The following is a 19187-nucleotide window of genomic DNA, read 5'->3' as shown; positions in this document are numbered from 1 at the left end:
CTGCACAACTGCGTCTCTCATTTTTGGGATCACCTTAATGCCAACAACTAGGTCATCTTCAGTGAATTGACAAGCTTGAAAGCAAAACTGCAATCGGGAAGACTATGTTAAAAATAAATGACTCACTTTATGAGCTTTTTTACATTCATGGTTGGTATTTTTGGTTCCGGAGGTTTTCAAGACGCTAGAATGGGAAGAGTTAGGGATAACTGTTAATGGAGAGCATCTTAGTAACCTGTAATTCGCTGATGACATTGCCTTAATAGTAACTCAAGGGACGAATGAAAGCTCATGATTACAGAAATGGACACAGAAAGCATAAAAGTAGGTCCGAAAATAAATATGCACAAAACTAAAGTAATGTGCAACAGTTACGGCAGAAAACAGCACTTTGCAATAGGTGAAGAGAGGCAGGAAGTTGTAAAGGAATATGTTTACTTAGGACAGGTAGTAACGGCGGAGCCGAACCATGAAAGTGAAGTGACTAGAAGAATAAAAATGGGGTGGATCACATTCGGCAAGCATTGTCTAATAATGAATGGTAATCTGCCACTAACCCTCAAGAGGAAGGTATATAACAACTCCATCTTCCCAGTACCTACCTACGAAGCAGAAACCTGGAGGCTTACAAAGAGGGTTGAGCTTAAATTGAGGACGACATAGTGAGCGATGGAAAGGAAAATGATAGGTGCAACCTTAAGAGATGAAAAGAGAGCAGTAGGTCAGGGAACAAACGGGGGTTAAGGATATCGCAGTTGAAATCAAGAAGAGGAAATTGATATGGGCCAGGCACGTAAGCAGGCTAACCGTTTGTCATTATGGGTAACTGTCTGGATTCCCAGAGAAGGCAAACGCACGAAGGGGAGACAAAGTTATGTGGGCCGATGAGATGAAAAAGTTTGCAGGTATAATGTGGCAATGGAAAGCACAAGATTGGGTTGTTTGGTGGATCATGGGAGAGGCCTTTGTTCTGTAGTGGGCGTAGCCAGGCCGATGATGATGATGATGATGATCAGTGATGGGATCACGTTGAAGGTACACTGGTGCTGTAACGCTGGACACATCAGTGCAGTAAGCATTTCGGCTCTTTATGCATGGCTGTGTTCAACTTTAGGGATATGATAACCATTGCAAAGCCTCACATATTCGACCAGATGCATTAATGTCTATTACATATATGGTTGGCAGCGTGCTTTACCATTACCAGTATGGAGAGCATTTCTGTCATTCGGAAATGACAAAAATAGCTGTGGCAAAGATTGGTGCATCTTGCTGGTGCTGATTGCACATTACTTGAGCATCCGTCCGTGGCCGTCCAAAACCACTTGTTTCAAATAAACTTCTTCTTCTGTTGATATGCAATACAAAATATTCAATTGATTTCCAAAAACATTACTGCAGTGCATAGTGCATATTAGAATGGAAAATTTAGTTGGTGGCCTACAAGCGCAAAACTGAGTTGAGGTCATTTTTTTTTTTTTTAGAAGGAGCTTCTTTAGCCCCGCCGTGGTGGTCAAGTGGCTAAGGTACTCGGCTGCTGACCCCCAGGTTGCGGGTTCAATTCCCGGCTGCGGCGGCTGCATTTCTGATGGAGGCGGAAATGTTAGAGGCCCGTGTACTCAGATTTGGGTGCACGTTAAAGAACCCCAGGTGGTCAAAAATTTCCGGAGCCCTCCACTACGGCGTCTCTCATAATCAAATGGTGGTTTTGGGACGTTAAACCCCACAAATCAATCAAGGAGCTTCTTTAACAGTTCCAATTCATTGTAGCCATCATTGTAGCCACAAGTACTTGTGGCTGCTTTAGATTAATGTGGTAGGTAACCTTGTTTCATGCCCCGCCGCGGTGGTCTAGTGGCTAAGGTACTCGGCTGCTGACCCGCAGGTCGCGGGTTCGATTCCCGGCTGCGGCGGCTGCATTTCCGATGGAGGCGGAAATGTTGTATGCCCGTGTGCTCAGATTTGGGCGCACGTTAAAGAACCCCAGGTGGTCGAAATTTCCGGAGCCCTCCACTACGGCGTCTCTCATAATCATATGGTGGTTTTGGGGCGTTAAACCCCACAAATCAATCAACCTTGTTTCATTCCCACTATTTCATGGGTTGTACAAGCAGAAGTTTTTCACGTGAAAATGCACACCATAGAAAAAAAAAACTTGAAGTTCTGTTTGAGTTTGATCTTCAAGAGTAGAATGAGATAGCATAATCGGGCACCATGTGTGCATCGCCATTACAGCCTGGCTTCGGCTCTTGGTGGAACCAACCGTGCCACAAAGAAACAAATGTCTATGAGCGTAACAATGACCATTTCAAACTCTTGGAATGGCTACTGCAAGTACATTTGTTAAGTGCTTGCCACGCCAGCATTCTTCCTTTAGCAAATCAGTAAAGGGCCCATTACTTGTCAATAAAGCAACATGCGAACTTAAGAAGCCCTCCACTTTTTGATGCTGTTGCTGGTAACCATAATTGAATGTGTCTGAGTGCTTTGTAATGGGTGGGCCTTCGAAACACCCACTTCTTATAGAGTTCACATGTTTTGATGCCTGGTATGACTCTACGCTTCTGTCACGCAATATTAAATGCATTAAGGTGACACACTACATGGCATACATATAGTGTTTTTTTCCAAAACAGTTTCAAGCAATGGCGTGGCTCTGTGGTAGAACACCTGTTTGCCAGCCCCGCCGCGGTGGTCTAGTGGCTAAGGTACTCGGCTGCTGACCCGCAGGGCGCGGGTTCGAATCCCGGCTGCGGCAGCTGCATTTCCGATGGAGGCGGACATGTTGTAGGCCCGTGTGCTCAGATTTGGGTGCACGTTAAAGAATCCCAGGTGGTCTAAATTTCCGGAGCCCTCCACTACGGCGTCTCTCATAATCGTATAGTGGTTTTGGAACGTTAAACCCCACATATCAATCAATCAACACCTGTTTGCCACACAGAAGGTCTGGGGTCGATTCTCACCCAAAATTTTGTTTTTGTTCTATTTGCATCTTTCTTGATTCTTCAATCACGGACAAAATGATGATTTTTTTGCTCACAATCAATGATGCCGGCACCAGAATTATTGCAAAACGAGCCCTTTAACACTTTACTGCCTAGTGTCGCGAATTCGCAACATGCTGAAAAACTTCAATCAAGCAAAACACAGAATGCATGCAGTCTTTAACGCCGGCTGTCAAGAATGTAGCTTTCAGCATGAAAAATGTAGCGCTTTCTTGTGTAATGTATTTTATGCTAGAAACTATCGTTTTGTAGCTGATGGCGGAGAACAAAAGAACGTGCAAGAGCACTCACTTCTTTGTTCTTCCTCGCCTGGCTGACGCAAGTTCTATCTTGAATAATATTGTTTATTTGGTGTATACATGCTCAAGATGTGGCACACGGCATGTTGCGTAGTTCTGAAGCACGTTTTTCTTTGCAAGGTCCTCGCTTCTGTGGCATGTGGAGAATTTTCAATATACATAAAAGTATCCATTAAAGGTGCATTTTAGATAATTTAAGTGTGGAGTCATTTAAAGGTTGCTATTTAAAGCTGGAAAATGAAAACAGTTTTTATTTTCTTTGGCAGTTTCCTAATTCAGGCATTAAAGGGTAATTTCTATTGCATTACAAATCACCACCCAAGGGCTTCGTACAGGTGGTTAGCCAGAAAAGTTGGAATATGCAGCCCCAAAACCAGTGGGTTAATCCTGGCAGTTCATTAAGGTCTTTCTCAGCTATTAGTTACGCCTGACCAGAAATATTTGTGTTTTCCACCTGTGTGCTCTTTTGTTCACTTTTAGTGGACCAGGTTGAGTAGTGAAATTTACCCCATTTCTGTGGCATGTACATTTTTGCCTGTAGACTTTCATTTTACTTCATTTTTACTGGACTGGGGAAAAAATAGTGGAACTTGCCCAAATCTGTGGCCAATACGTGCTAGAATTTTCGCTCACATAGTACTCACAAATTATGGCTTCGCCTAGTCAAATGTAGGTTTACTGTAAAAAAGAAGCATGCGTGATATGTTCATAGAACCAAAACCAAAATCGCTTGCAAAATAGTGCCATAATGGCTTCCATGTAGAAGCTCCACCTACAGAACTCTGGCTGTGCTGTCACAGTTGTCACTGGGTATAGCCAGTGATTTCATTTAAGTATTTGAATACCCACAGCTGTGGTGTGGCTGTGTTTTAGCTTTATAATGTTGATCATTAAGCTGATCGCATGTCTGCTGCATTAAAGCAGAATTTTTGTTGCTGGACTTGTGTAATTCATGATATGTTTTATGAGGAGATACCAATGCTTAGTTTTATTTGTGTATGTGTATGAGAGCAAACATGTTAAAGGCCTGTTGTATGTCAAATGTTGGCCAAAAGGCTGAAGGTTTTGGAACAATGTCATGAATGGGATGGAAAAACTTAATAGAAGAATGAAAACATATGGACGTGACACACATGTTCGTCAGATGTAACGTTTGTGTTGCTTTGTAGGCCAGTTAGCTGAAGCGCTCATTTTTATAACTCGCCATATCCTTATTCCATGATGTAGAGTGTATTGTAAAATTTATTTCGAGGCACCTTTCACTGTGCTGGTGTTTTCAATGCCAGCCTTGTTTAACAGTTGTGGTAGTACCATTTTGTCTGATTCATGTGCATCTTTTCACATGCAGGAGTTGGTGCCAGAGATCCACATGCACTTCCAGGCTCAAAGCTTCCACACATCTATGTATGCCTCATCATGGTTTCTTACTCTGTTCACTTCCTGCTTGCCGCACACCCTAGCATGCCGCGTCATGGACCTTTTTCTCTCGGAGGTGAGGAAATATGTAGTGGCAACTTGTATTGATTGGCATTTAGCTGTTTGCTATTTAAAGCAATGCAGAGCTGCAGTCTCAAGTAATGGTAACTCTTTAGCAGTCTTGTTTTAAATTTATCGAATAATACAACCTCTTTAAATGTGTGTATAGTGAGATGTAGGAAAATTTTGTGTGTGCATCTGAGAGGACATCACCTGGAATTTCTTGTTGTCTGTATGAACTGTTAAAGCCTACTGCACGCTCTGGTGTTCTACTTATAGCACAGTACCCTTAGGTTGTCAATGATTCTTTGTCTTTACTATGCTTATTTAATTGTGAGAGGTACACTCGTCACGGTGGTCTAATGGCTAAGGCTGGTCACCCGCAGGTCGTCGGATTGAATTCCGGCTGAAACGGCCGCATTTTTGCTGGAGGAAAAAATGCTTGAGGTCCCTGTGCTTAAATTTAAGTGCACTTTAAAAAACCCTAGGTGGTCAGAATTTTCGGAACACTCCACTATGGCGTCTCTCAAAATCATATGGTGGTTTTGGGACGTTAAACCCCAACAATGAAAACATTGAAATAATCATGTGATGTACTGTTGGAAAATTAAAGTTATGCCTTGAGTTGGAAAATGAATTCTTGAAGAAAGAATGTACTTGGTAAGGCATTCCAGTCTTGTCATGTCTTTTTCTGCCCATCAAAAAGCATTCTTAGTTCTTACTATGTCTGGCACTTGTTTCATTTTCATTTACCACACATTCCTTATGCCAAAATACTGATATTTAGTCACTCATTATATTTTCATCAATATGAATTAAATGTATATTTTGTTCTTCCAACAGGGAATGGAGATGATTTTCAGGATAGCCATAGCTATTCTCCAATTTTGCAAGGAAGACATACTCCAACTGGACATGGAAGGCATGCTAAGGGTGAGAAACTTTGCAGTAGCATACCTGCATCAGCAGTCTGAAGAAAACTTGGCAAACTCTCGAAATACAGTAATACTTTGTTATAACAAAACAGGTTATAACAAAATTTCAGATACAATGAAGTAATTATACATAGTTATCTTTGAAGTGTCTATAGCGATACATGTATATTAAATCTCATTCTAACGAAGAAAATTGTCATGTCAGTGGATGTATGAAAATACATTTGCCCCTGAAAAAAGTTTTACCCACTGTCATTCCAACTATATAACTTTTTTTTTTTCATTTAGTCAATACTTATACTGACACTGTGAAAGAAAAACTGTCAGTCTGGGACATTGCGCTTAATGTGATGGTAGCAGAAAGCAAAGACGGGAAGACTGACATTCGGGATGTTTGCACAGTAGATGTCTCGGCAATCATGCGGGCCGCAGGTGCAGTGGCTTTTCTGCTTTTTTTTTTTTTTTTGCACACATGATTGGAGGCAACAACTAGAGCAGTGTGTACAGTCATCCTCCTAAAGACGACTGATCGAAAGACAATAATAAGCTCCTTAGCTCTAAAGTATACTCAACCTTGTGGGCTTTTGACTGTGCTGGACATTCAATTGAACATCCTTTTTTCTGTGATATAGGTTTAGCGATAGAAAATGCTGATTACAAAGTAATGGTTAGGATGAAGTAAATTTTGGTTTAACTTCTAGCTGCAATATAATAAAGTACTCAAACTGTATATTGTCACATGTATTATCTTGATCTGCTCAGTTTAAACACACAAAGACTGTCAGCAATGCTCGGCATAAATTGCGTTTCAGTGTTCGAGAAGCTTCACGATTGTAGCAGATCATTCTATTAAGATTGTGTGCAGAACGTGAACAGCCATGCTTGCCCCAGAGCTTACGTGACCACCAGTGGTAAGCCTGGAAAGTTCGATGCGTGATGTATAGAAGATGATGCGACCCAGTGATGATCAGTTTTATTGACGGCCAACGCTCTGTTTGCCAATATTAGTGTGCAGAGTGCATTGCTTGTTGTAGCTTGAGTTTCCGTTTTCCCGGACTGAAGTTCGACCAAAAAAAAAGTTTCATTTTGGGCACACTGTCTCCAACTTAGCATCATGACCCTGTGACAATATTATCATGCTTGTGCTGATAGTTTTGCATGCATGATCTGTGCAAAGCATGCCTCATGCTTAATATTATTTGTTCTGGGCTCTCTTACAAATTATCCCCCGCAGCGGTAATGTGTACAATTGTACACTTCAAATATAGAGGCAAGTCACATACTCCATGTTACCTCAACTGGCTTGAAACATGATGTGCACATTTTTACACACTTTCTCAATTAACAACTAGAACTCACTTGGTTTCATTGTGTTGCGTAATGTTGCATAATATCACTGCTTAAGACACAGTTACGTTCAGCGAGTCGTTCAGCGGGCCACTGCCATGCTAAAGCTATAATTTTTTTCCCTCGAAAAGTCATTGCCCATTTATTTCAGGCCTGTTATTTGATCATTTTTATACAAAGTTAGAACATGAGCATCTTTGAAGTAAGCAGGTTTTCTGAACATATACTAATTATAATTGACTAATGATAATTCTTTAATACACATATTACTGCTCTCTTTCTTGCAATGGAATATCGAGTGGCTTCGAAAAATTTGTGTAATTTTGACATATTTGCAGGCGGATCATCATAATTCATGCCTGAAGGAGTTATGTTGGATGACCATGATGTTTTTGCATGCTCTTATGTGCAGTACTTCCAAAAGGAAATGCCAAGCAAGTGTGAAACAGATCCTGATTATCTTATAAACCTGGCTCTGCAAGTGAAGTACAACAGCAAGAAAATAAAAAAGTGAGTGGCTATCTTGGATGGTGTTCTATTTTACTTTTGATTTTCTGTGTACAGCGGCGGACTCTTAGTAAATAGAAATTTTTTTGATGGAATTGATGCTTAAATGGAACAACTATTCTGCCAAACTATTTTTTCCGTGGTTTGGAGTGCCAGAAATTTCTAAAATGTTCTTATTTTCATGTAAGCTGTTTATCAATATGTTGGGCACTTTAATGGTCAAATGAACAAGTGAAGTATATGTTTTACATTCTCATCATCACGTTGGTGAAGAAGTATTACTGTCGTGCATAGAAAAAATATTTTACTTTAATGTACTTTCTTATAGTTGCACTCAATTTCGAGCTTATCTGGAATTAGTCATGTTAAAGGGGTCCTGAACCACTTACTAAGTAATCATTATATGACCTCATTGTCTGAATTTATTGCATTATAAATGGATTGCCACGAACATTCTTGAATCCGGTTAGAATGACCAGAGTTAAGAGATTTCTTGGACACTTTCAGCATTTTTGTTTAATTTTGTTTTAATTATCAGGAGTTTCAATTATCACAGGAGCTCATAAAGATGGCTCCGGGTAACATACCCACCGATATTCCAATTAATTAAACATTCGCATAAAAATGCTAGCCAACCTGAGGACCTTGAAATTCAGGAAGTCTATAAAGTGAGGTATTTTAGATATCGGTTATCGCACTGGTACTTGTTAGTTATACGGCATGTGCATGCTCTGTAATCAAATGACAGTTTGCTGTGGCCCGTGACAACTTGTAGCCCCTTCCCAGTATTAATATGCTTTTTTTATGACAGCAGTGTACTGCAGCAAAAGCTACTTGAGCTTTTTGCAGGCTATAAACTAAATTAAGGTGGTTCTTTTTCCTTTTCCTTTCTCCCCTTATCAGCATGTGATTGTCATTGTGCTCAGTTTGGCTAGTTTTTGCCACTTTGTAGACAAGGAATTGCCTTTATTTCTGACAGTTGATGATGTAACATTCCAAATGTTGTAGAGACAAGAAAAAGATTTAATGAAATAAATTGTTAGATTCAGAAGATGAACTGAAGTTAAATGAACTGTCTTGATTCGGCTTCTTACTTTTCTTCTGTCGACCTGAGAGCTGGCTATTTGCAAATCCTGATGCATGACGAAGACAAAGAAAAAAGAGCTTTCGTAACACCTGATGAACTTTTTGAATTTAACCTTATGCCATTCGGCTTGTATAGCGCTCTGCCACCTTCGAATGCTTCATGGACACCATTCTGCGAGGTTTTAAATGGGAGATATTCATGTTCCGTCTCGACGATGTTATCATCATTGGTCATATCTTTGACGAGCACAACACGCATCTCGGCACTGTCTTTAGCTGCATTGTGCTTAACTCTAAAAAGTGTTATTTCAGTGAATGCCAAGCTTTGGTGTTGGGACATCTCGTTGACGAAGATATTATCAGGCTCGACCCAGCAAAAATGGAGGCAGTTAAAGCATTTGTGCCACCTTTGTCCACCAAGGAACTTTCTGGGGCTATGCTTCTACTTTAAGCAATTCATTCCTTGCTTTGCTGACGTGGCTTATCCATTGACAAGCCTCCTGGACAAGAACACCCAATTCCAGAGGACACCCAAGTGTTCTGCTTTCTTTCGACAACTGAAGTTTCTGCTGACGTCGCAGCCAATTCTCCGACACTTCAATCCCTCAGCGCAAACACAGGTCCACACAGATGTGAGTGGTGTAGGTTTAGGTGCTGTTCTTGCTCAGCGCATCAACAACAAAGAACATATGTCATCGCCTATGCGAGCTGGTCGTTAAGAACCCAAACATTACTACACAGTTACTGAACAGGAATGTCTCACCTTTATTTTCGCCGTGCAGCAGTTTTGGCCGTACCTTTATGGGCACAAGTTCACTACCATCACCAACTATCACTCTCTATGCTGGCTCGTCAGTCTTCGTGATCCATTGGGACGCCTTGCATGATGGGCCTTACATTTGCAACAGTACAGCTTCGCCGTCTTCTACAGAAGCGAACGAAGGCATGCTGATGCTAACCTTTCCAGGATGCGTCTCCGTGCAATGGAATGTGACGCTGACAATTTCGATCATTTAAGGGGAGATGCAGGTCGCAGAATGCGAGTTTTTTTTGAAAATTAGCGATTTTTTTATTTTCGACTGTTCTGAAAGAAAAGAATACATGTCGAGACTTGACTGGAAATGCTTTAAAATTGCGTCTAATGAGCACAAGGCTCCTGTTAAAAGGCCCAAAGTGTGCAGTCTTTGAGCACCTCGCCGCCGATAATGCACCGCGGCAAGCCATTGTTGATTGCATGAGGTGAAGAGTCGAGCCTCACTCTTCAAATAGCGACAGTTTTCCTCGCTGATGTGGCGCAGTAAATAATAAAAATAAGCATGCTTTTGCGCGTTTTTTGAGTGCAACGACTGGCTTATTACGTGGTACAGATCGAGGACCGCCATTGGCTGCTGCGTGCCTGTATGTGCTGTGAAGCCTACTTGCTGGGTTCATGTCTTGTCTAGCAGCACAGCTGAACAATGCTTTTCTCGTGTATTTATCTCCGTTATGAGTGAAAAAAAGCTATTGCTCGCGCGTGGATACTGTTGTGGTGACATGCTCTGTAGGAATAGGCTACGAGCAGCTGGTTCGATTTGCGGCAATTGTTGGCTTTCAAAAGCCAATGCATCAAAAGACATTCACAGCCATCAGCCGGAAAGTTCGTGATGCAGCAATGGATGATGTCAGTGCCAATCTTTTATGGTCGAAGGAGCTCACAGTAAGGAAGCTTAGCGGGGACAACATTGCCATTATGTATGACGGTATGTGGCACAAACATGGCCGCAAAATGACATTAGCACGGTTGTGTCCCTCGACACAGGACTTACTTTAGATCTCGCAGTCCTGTCGAACTTCTTCCTAGCTTGCAGTCGGCACAAAGCTTTGCCAGATGGAGCGGAAGAAGTTAGACAAGCTTTTCATGGCACTGTCTCTGAGCGAAATGTCTGTGAGGAGTCTGCTCGAAAAAGCTGAGAAAGACAAGCTCATGGTGCTGGCGTATTTTAGTAGCAGTGGCCACTACAAGAAGGATTGTTCTTTTTGATGTGCAAATTTCATCGCATTTATAGGCATCTTTTATAAATAAAACTCTATTTTAACTTTGAAACTCGTTTTTTTTTTTTTTCAAAACACAACTTTTGCCATTTTTTTCAATGTGCCCCTCCTTTTCCGGGCACTTCTAGTGCTCAGATCTGCATGAAATTTTGCCCAAATTTTTCCGAAGTATGACAAATACAATTATCTAGTTTAAAGTCCAATATTTTATTTTATAATAGAAAAATATATGTAAACCTTTAATAGGGTTGGTGAAATATAGGCTTTTTTACGTCTATTATTTTTCACGCCTATTACATATTTTGTATGTGCTTTTGAATTAGTTATTTGTATTCTACACTTTATTTGAAACATTATGAACTATGAATGGTAAAAAATTACAGAAGTTCAGGGATGAAAAGAGGGGGGGGGGGGGGGGCAAAAGGGTTAAGATTTTGACTGTCATTTCGCAGAGATAAAAGTAAGCAACCTGCAAGAAAACTTATTATATATTTGAAATCAGCATAAAAATTTCTATAAACAGCTCAATTTTCATTACTCTAGGGTGAATGCAGTCGAGCCTGCTTATAACGAACCTGAGCTTGACGCGGCATCCATTCGCTGTATCCTGAAGTTCGTAGTAAATGAAACACAGCTTTTAAAAGAATTGCGAGTGAAAACACAAAATTTTTCGCCCAAAACAGTTCGTGACGCAAGTGTTTTAATGAGCAGAAGCGATAAGGGCAGTCCCGAGTTTATTTCAAACAGCAGCGTGCTCTTCACCGAGGCTTGTGGCATAAGCTGCATGAGGCACTGATTCCAAAGTTTTGTCGTTCTCGCAATTCGATTCGTTCAAATTGCTCTTGCCGCGTACTTCATTATGCCCTAATCCGTGCGCGGTTCCGCAGTGTCGGCATCATCATCGGCCGTAATGAAACCATCGCAACAGATGTTAACGACGCGCTGCTACAAATCGCCGCCGCAGTGGTCCTGTTCAGAAGCTTCAGGCTCGGCATCGGGCCCGACATCGACGAAGTCTGCCTCGCGAATACAGTTTCGCGCGCATGTAGCCGTCACAGCCACCCACGAAGTATTCTCCATCTCCACAGCTGAATACTTGGGACGCCCAAAGCGGCAATATGTCTGCCAGATGGTCAAGCGCTCCGCATCGCGGCACCTAAATGGTCATACTTTCGATGTTTTGTTGAGCGGCAGGAAAAAGCGTGCAAGGCCTCCCGTCTGCCATCCTGACCACACACGTGCACACCAAGAGCGAGAAGGACGTGCACACGCGACACACATGCCAAAACGTGTGGTACAGCTCTGGGCCCGTTTCTAGTCAGAAAACGAAACTTCTGAATTCGAGCCAGCGTGGCTGGCGTTGCAAAGCGATGGAGATGGGCGAAGGAGTTGTTATCAGGAGAAGAGAACAGCTTTGCGAGACAAGAGCAAGGAGTTGCGAAGGGGTGAAGAGAGGGGAGGGAAGGCGACCTTGAAAACCAAAACACATGGGAAGGAGGCAGGTTGGGTAGCTTGCTTGAAAGGTCCGCGAAACATGCAACTCATGCGTAGAGAAAATTGAGAGAGTGCCTGCGCGCCCGGTGGTGTTCAATGCATTGGCAGGTGTGGTCAAAGAATCGTTTTGTTGCGCCAGCGGGTTTGCGTGGCCTCACCGGCTTTGCTATTGTGCGATGCGTTCCTCGCTAATTAGCAGCCGTTTTTCCACTTCCGCATGCGTGCGGAGGGCATGCCGAGTCGTGTGCGAAGCGAGCAAGAACAGATCCTAAACACGAAAGGAATCGCGAATTATCAGGGTTGGTAGAGTAGCGCACGTACGTGCACTAGAACGACAAGACAAGACCCAGACGATCGGATACAGTCAGTGGCCGACGATGTCGGCAAATTCTCTGGTCACTCCAAGCCGGCGACGCCAATGACAGTACCAGCGATCAAAAACGGGCGAGATGGCCAACCGTTCTTCGAAAGATTGGTAGCAGTGTTAAAACACGCACCCCCCCCCCCCCCGCAAAAGCGAGGGGTGCGTAAAAAAAAAATTGGCCCCGGATCTGCATGTTACACTGCAAATGTCGTCGAAAGACGATAGTCTTGCGTCTGGAGAGAGTGAACAAAACATTTATTTGATGTTCTGCGCAAGAAAATCGTGGAATGGTATTCTGGAGCCGCTGCGATAGAGTGCCTCAAGCGTGCAGCGGAGGCAAACGAGCGCATCGAGGCACGTTAGACATGAGCGCCATTTGGCAGTTATCTTCGATAACGAAGAAAGGCGTGCGCGCCTGCGGAGAAAGATGCGTGCCATTCTCGGAGGCGACAAGGTGTAGAACATAAAGGATGAACAGGTGCCACCAGCGTGTCGTTTTAGCAAAGCGTTGGTAACACTTGCCTTTTTGAGCATTGCTCTGTCAGCGCAGCGTGTTTAACGCTAGGGTCCTTAGAATTACTTGTGTGCCTTCTCTAGTATAAAGCCACACATAAAAAACATCGACTTGTTGTTATGGTAACTCAGATATGCGCATTAATTGCTTTTTGATTGACAATCGCACAAGTATGAACACTAAATCTTGAGCAATATTGGTGGGTGGTGCGGATGGGGTCGGCCGTTTGAGGCATCGTTAAGCAGACAAACAGACAAATGTACAGACAGACAGACCAAAATTTTTTTGTCGAAGGCCCTCAAGAAAGACTATCGTCTTTAAAAGCATTGGCGGTTGGGGAGAGCGGCAACTAGAGGAGTGCGAAGGCAAGGTGGGCGTTTAACAATAAGAATCTATGGGCACCTCGCGGATGCGTGATGGGTGGTCGAAAGTGGTTTCCCGGGAAATCCGCAGAGTGCCGACTCCGTTCGCTGTAACCAATCGGCGGCGCTTGCGTTCGTTGTAAGTGCGATTTTGTGCCATTGAAAAAATGTACATTTTCACGGTCATGCAGATATTGTTCGTTTTAAGCGAAAGTTCGTTTTGAGTGGGGCTGTTAAATGTGGGCTCGACTGTATAAAAAAAGAAGCGTCTTCTAGTAGCATCTCCCCTTAATTGCAGCCATTCATGGGGATTTTCCAGGTATTGCAGCCTTCACAAAAAAACAGCGTGAAGATCGGAGTCTAGAGCCACTTTCCTCTGCTGCAAAAGAGTCAACAGCGTGCCATTTTTGTGTTCATGATAGGTTGCTTTATGAGAAGAATTTCTCTGCGACAGGTGCACAATTCCTTCTCGTGGTGCTAGAAGCTGTTCGCTATTCAGTTTTGCGCATCGGGCACAATGACCCAACTTCAGGTCACCTAGGATGAATGCTGACACTCCATCATGCTTATGAAAGATTTTGCTGGCCATAAATGCGCAATACAGTGGAGACCTGTGTAGCCAATTGTGCCAAAATAAATCCACAAGAGACCTACTGTTGCCCAAGCCAGTTGCCTAAATCCTGTGTTGCCACCCAGCTCACCTTTGAACAAGTAGGCATCGGTCTGATAGAACCTTTCCAACATTCATCTAAGGGCAGCCAGGTGTTGGATTATAGTGTGCGCCAACTACCTGACTCGGTTCTGCCAAACGGCTATGCTACCCTCTGCAACAGCAACTAATGTATTGAAATTTGTACTACATTCGATAATACTTTGTCATGGTCCTCCATGCGTGATCATTAGTGATTGTGGTCGTCGGTTCACAGCTGATATTGTTAAAAAGCTTTTACATCTGTCTGCCTCAAACCTGCGACATTCCATGCCCTATCACCCTCAGACCAGTAGCTTGACCGAGTGTACGAATAGAACCCTCATGAACATGATATTCGTGTACGTTAGCTCGGACCACAAAAACTGGGACAAAGTGCTGCCATTCGTCACGTACGCATATAATACCGCAGTAAAAGACCACTGGATTCAGCCCGTTTTTCATCTTTACGCTCGTCCACCTCGATACACTTTGGACACTATCTTTGCTTTCTGCAGTCACAACAACGCTTGTATTGCAAAACACTGTGTTGCGCGGAGAAGGCTTGGCGGCTCGCTCAATTGCATAATCTGGCTTCACTGGAGTACTATAAATCCTGGTATGACAGCCGACACCGTCAAGTTGCCTACGATCCTGGTGACCTAGTGTGGTTATGGACTCTGGTATGGAATCTTGGACTGTGCCAAAATTGCTCGCCAACACTGTTGGACTGTTCATTCTGATAGTGTCTCAGTGAACTGAATTATAAGATTGCACACCTCACTGCCAGCACGCCTGAATCCTTTTCCTCAGTGACGTTTCAACCAACTTTTCTCTTCGTGGGCTTTTGCGGCAAGGGGATCAATGTTAGTGGGTCTGATCCTTAGTGAAGGAGGAGCAGCGACAACAGCAACAGAGGTTGAAGAGAAGAACGACATGCAGTACTGACCATTAGATTTACAAGTAATATGTGATTTCCTCTATCTAATTACTCGCTTCTTGACCAATCGCCTAGAGTCGGTGTGAGCCGTGCATTTAGGTCATCATCATCAGTACTCACCGACACTCGTCGCCCAGCTCATTGTAAATGAACCTTTCTTACAAACCCCGTAACAGCATTGAAACTGTCAGTGAACACACTGAATATAATGCTAACTTATCGCATGGGATTTCTGAGGGGATGTTACAACTGTTAGATGTAGAGAATGTCTACTTGGATTTAATAAAACTAGGAACTGGAGCTTTGGGTTGATACAGCAAGGTTCAGATGTTTCAGTGTGATGTAGTTACGAAAGTTATGCATGTTGTGAGAGTGGCATGCTAATGAGAGTGATCACTGTGTTGGTTTATCTTCATTAATCTTTCATTTTGCTCTTTCTTTACAGGCTGGAAAAAGAGTACACGGCACTTAAGGTTAAGGAGCATGAAGAAATGATTGAGCTGAGGGTAAGTGTACAATAAAAACACCCACAATAGCATAAAGGTCAGTAGAAAAAGCTGGCTGTCAAGGAAAACTTGTAAAGGTGTACATGGAAAATGTTATAGATAATGATTTTGAGGGATACCACTTGGATCATGCCCTATCTGTGATAGTGGCATCTATTGAAAAAGCGTGTTTCAAAATGATGATAAGAATAGCCATATGACCTAAATGTAAGATTGCGTGTTTGATTTCATGCAGATTCTCATAAAAGAACTCACTAAAGTGAAATCTCACTTAGAGTGAACTCACTGCAGTAAAACATTTGTAACAGTCGGTTTCCATCATATTCATGTGATATGACCTATCGTAAGTACTAAAGCTTTAGTTGTTCACTAATGGGCTGTAGATTATATAGGAAAGCAATTGTTTACTATTGCTTTCTTTAAATCTCTTTGTTTATTTAATGTTTGTGGAGATGTGCATGCATATTGCAACTATGGGAAGTGTTAATAAAATTACTCGTTATATGTTGGTACTGCCCTTACTAATGCAGCCTTCTGTACACTATTTTCTACATGACTGTACAGGTTGCACTTCATGTGTTTAGTCTGCTTTCATACTTATAGATCTATTGCGAAGTGTCATCTTGCATTCTATCAAGTTTTCTAAAATTAAACATGTAGCTGGGACACATTGAATGTCTCGCTACGTGGAAAAAAAAAAGGTCACTTTCTACACACATGCTCAAGACATTTTCGATTGCTTGATTGATCATTTACAAATATCTCTCTGCATGCCATTCTTTTTTACTTTTGTACACATTGATTTCAGGAACTTGATGATCTGGGAATTCTTCTTAAATTTTTCAGCATTTTTAAAATATGTGTCCTTATGTGCATTTAAATTACAGGTGTCTGTCTGGTTTCATTGACACCTGATGCATTTGATCATTGATCGCACGAGGACAGTTGATGTTATTTGTGTATGTTTAAAACAAATAAGCTATATGACTGATTTTTGGTTGAACCTCCAATTAAGTACTTAGTTGTAATTTTTGTAAGTTAAATTTACTTACCTTGGAACAACACAGGTTTGTGCCGTAGGCTTATTTGGGTAGTCTTTACCCATTTTTGGGAAGAATGAGTGTCCCCATCTCTACTTTTTCAGTACCACCTATATTCCTAGTGTTTCAATATTATGACACTCGGATTACATTGCAGTTTTTGTTGTTCTCCCAAAGTCCTATAATTGGGGTTCCATTGTACGCAGAAAAAAGTGTTTCGGCCCCCTTTGATATGGCCATCTCACTGCCCTTGTTGCTCCTTATGATTGTTACTCAGTTTAGGCAGCCGGAAAAACACCAAATTGGCTGCTGCGCAATGAACTCTTGAAATACAGAGCTACTGCTATGCTGCACAGAGCCTCCATTTCATAATACCCCATGTGTATGCTCCCAGTTCTTTTTGTGCAATGTACATTTGCAAACAGTTCTATACTACTAAGTCATTGGACCACAGCAACCTGCAATAGTTTTGCTTTATTACTTTGGCCTTCCTCTGTGACAGCATTGAAATTTCATTGGAATAAAAACACTTTGTTATATGCAAGTTACAAGTACATAGTGTTTTATAAAGCATGAAGTTTTAAAAACTTGATTTTCGTGTTATATTAAGAATTTTCATTTATTGAAATATGATACATTGAGGTTTAATTAGCTGTAGTTTCTTCAGTACTTTGGGTAGGATTTTACTGCTTTGCTGATAGTATGATGCATTATTAGCCACTTAACATCTGCAACCATTTTTCTTCATGCAGTGTATTGGTAGTGCTGAAGGAAATTTGGTGTGCATGTGTCATGTGGTTGAGGTGTTAACATTCACGAATCTTTGTTATTGATGTAGCAGTGCACAAAAGACACATTCATGCCCACATACAGAAGGTGCAAACACAAGCTCTGGTGTTTGTGTCTTCTTTCTTTATTTTGCATGAATGTGTAATTTGAGCTCTGATTTATCAATATCATGGCTGACAAACTAGTCTATCTGTGCATACACCAACTATTGTTGCAGTGTTTATGCTCTTAGAAGTTGATTCGGTAGTACTGCTATATAGATTCAACCTGCAATCTTTTTTTTTTCTGGTCATCAGAGGCTTCGTACAGAGAACAGGCTTCTAAGACAAAGGATAGAACACCTTGAGCAGGTAAGAGCTACAGTGAAGTTGCTTTGCATTTCATAATTTTACTGCTAAATGTTGGCTATAAGGGCATTGCTGTGGGACAGTGAAAATCATGGCAGTTTTTGAGGAGCATGCAAGCTATGTCTGACTTGGTATTAAACCAGAGTGAAAGTCGCCACTGCTGAATAACAGTAGTTAGCATGCTGTTGGCATTAGTAATTGCTTAAGTTGCTACTTGTCGAAATGCTGATAGCTATTTTTCGCTGTATTGGCACATTTTGTTGAAGTTTTTGTTATCGGATTCATGGAACTGTACAGACCTGCTACTTTGGCCTGAATCCTTGAATAACTTTAAAAGAAAAGTTGAAGTAAAAGTATGTTGTGCAGTATATTCTAAAGCATAATTTAAAATTTCACTGTTTTCAGTGCTTTTTAAAGGGCCACTGCAACACTTTTTGAAGTGTCCATGAAATGGATTCACTAAAACAGCTTATTGCCTCACAACTTCTCCGTCACAAAAAATTTTAGAATTCATTTAGAATGAGCGGAGTTACAAAGATTTGTTGCACACTGTAAACACATTCTCTCTTCTCTTGTTCCACTGAAAGCGCTGGAAGCTAAGCAGGGAGAGACGGTACAAAGAAAATACGTCATGGGTGCCTTGTAACCTTGAGCACTTTTTCTTTTTTTTTTTTTTTGAATACGCAGTTTTTCAGTATGATTGCGTGCACACATGTGGGCAAGTAAGCCATAGTAACAGCCTGAGTAACAACCGAGCGCACCTTGCTCAAATCAGCTGATACAATGGCTGTGATGAGGGATTTTTGAGTTTGTACCTTCATTTGTTGAGAGAAGAGAAAGCAATTTTTAGCTGACTTTCAGAATTTATTGTGAATTCCAGGCTGCGTGTTGCGCTATAATATTTGGCTTGCGTGTTCCCTGGAACCTTGACTGCCATTCGAAAGCGTTTTCTGGCCATGCTCAAAAAGTGTTGGAGGGCCCCTTTAACATGTACACTGTTATGACAAGGTGGTTATGACTTGCCTGCCAAGTTGAGACCACTACCAACATAAAGCGTAGCTGGACACTTGCCAAACTCAGGCATGACATTGTCTTCTTTTGCAGGAGAGCTCTGCACTGGCTGACCGTCTGATTCAAGGCCAAGTGGTGCGGGCTCAGGAAGCAGAAGACAACTACATCATCAAGCGAGAACTTGCTGCCCTTCGTCAGCAAGAGCTCACGGTGCAGCAGGAGCTGCAGAAAGCCAACAACCAAATCAAGGAGCTTCACCAAGTACATATTTACTATTGTTTTTGTTTGTTTTTCTATTGTTCTCATTCATAAAAAAAAAACTCTTGTGCATGTTGTTCCAGTCAATATAAAAATCTAGCTTTCTCTGTCGTCGTACCTTCATATCTATTTCTTGGATGAGGGTTGAGGAGAGATGGTGTAGGTACGAAGGATTTTAAGACATTTTC

General features: G+C 41.9%; 1 protein-coding gene across 7 annotated transcripts in view; it reads left to right on the top strand.

The window, feature by feature from the left end:
* The window catches only part of LOC119161585 (ecotropic viral integration site 5 ortholog), a 284075-nt gene that overhangs the window by 228133 nt on the left and 36755 nt on the right, over positions 1–19187 (top strand). For all 7 annotated transcript variants that reach the window (XR_012887289.1, XM_075878991.1, XM_075878990.1 and 4 more), the window contains 6 exons: positions 4653–4796; positions 5624–5713; positions 7475–7572; positions 15494–15554; positions 17680–17733; positions 18835–19002. Coding sequence is in view for 6 of the 7 variants with exons in the window: in XM_075878991.1 (XP_075735106.1) it covers positions 4653–4796; positions 5624–5713; positions 7475–7572; positions 15494–15554; positions 17680–17733; positions 18835–19002 (615 nt within the window). In the remaining variant the exon portion in view is untranslated. The remainder of the gene's footprint in view (positions 1–4652; positions 4797–5623; positions 5714–7474; positions 7573–15493; positions 15555–17679; positions 17734–18834; positions 19003–19187) is intronic.

Source organism: Rhipicephalus microplus, chromosome X (assembly GCF_043290135.1).
Source record: "Rhipicephalus microplus isolate Deutch F79 chromosome X, USDA_Rmic, whole genome shotgun sequence".
In the NCBI taxonomy this organism is placed as follows: domain Eukaryota; kingdom Metazoa; phylum Arthropoda; class Arachnida; order Ixodida; family Ixodidae; genus Rhipicephalus; species Rhipicephalus microplus.
The sequence above is the reverse complement of the archived record's forward strand: the minus strand, read 5'-3'. Positions and strand labels throughout refer to the sequence as shown.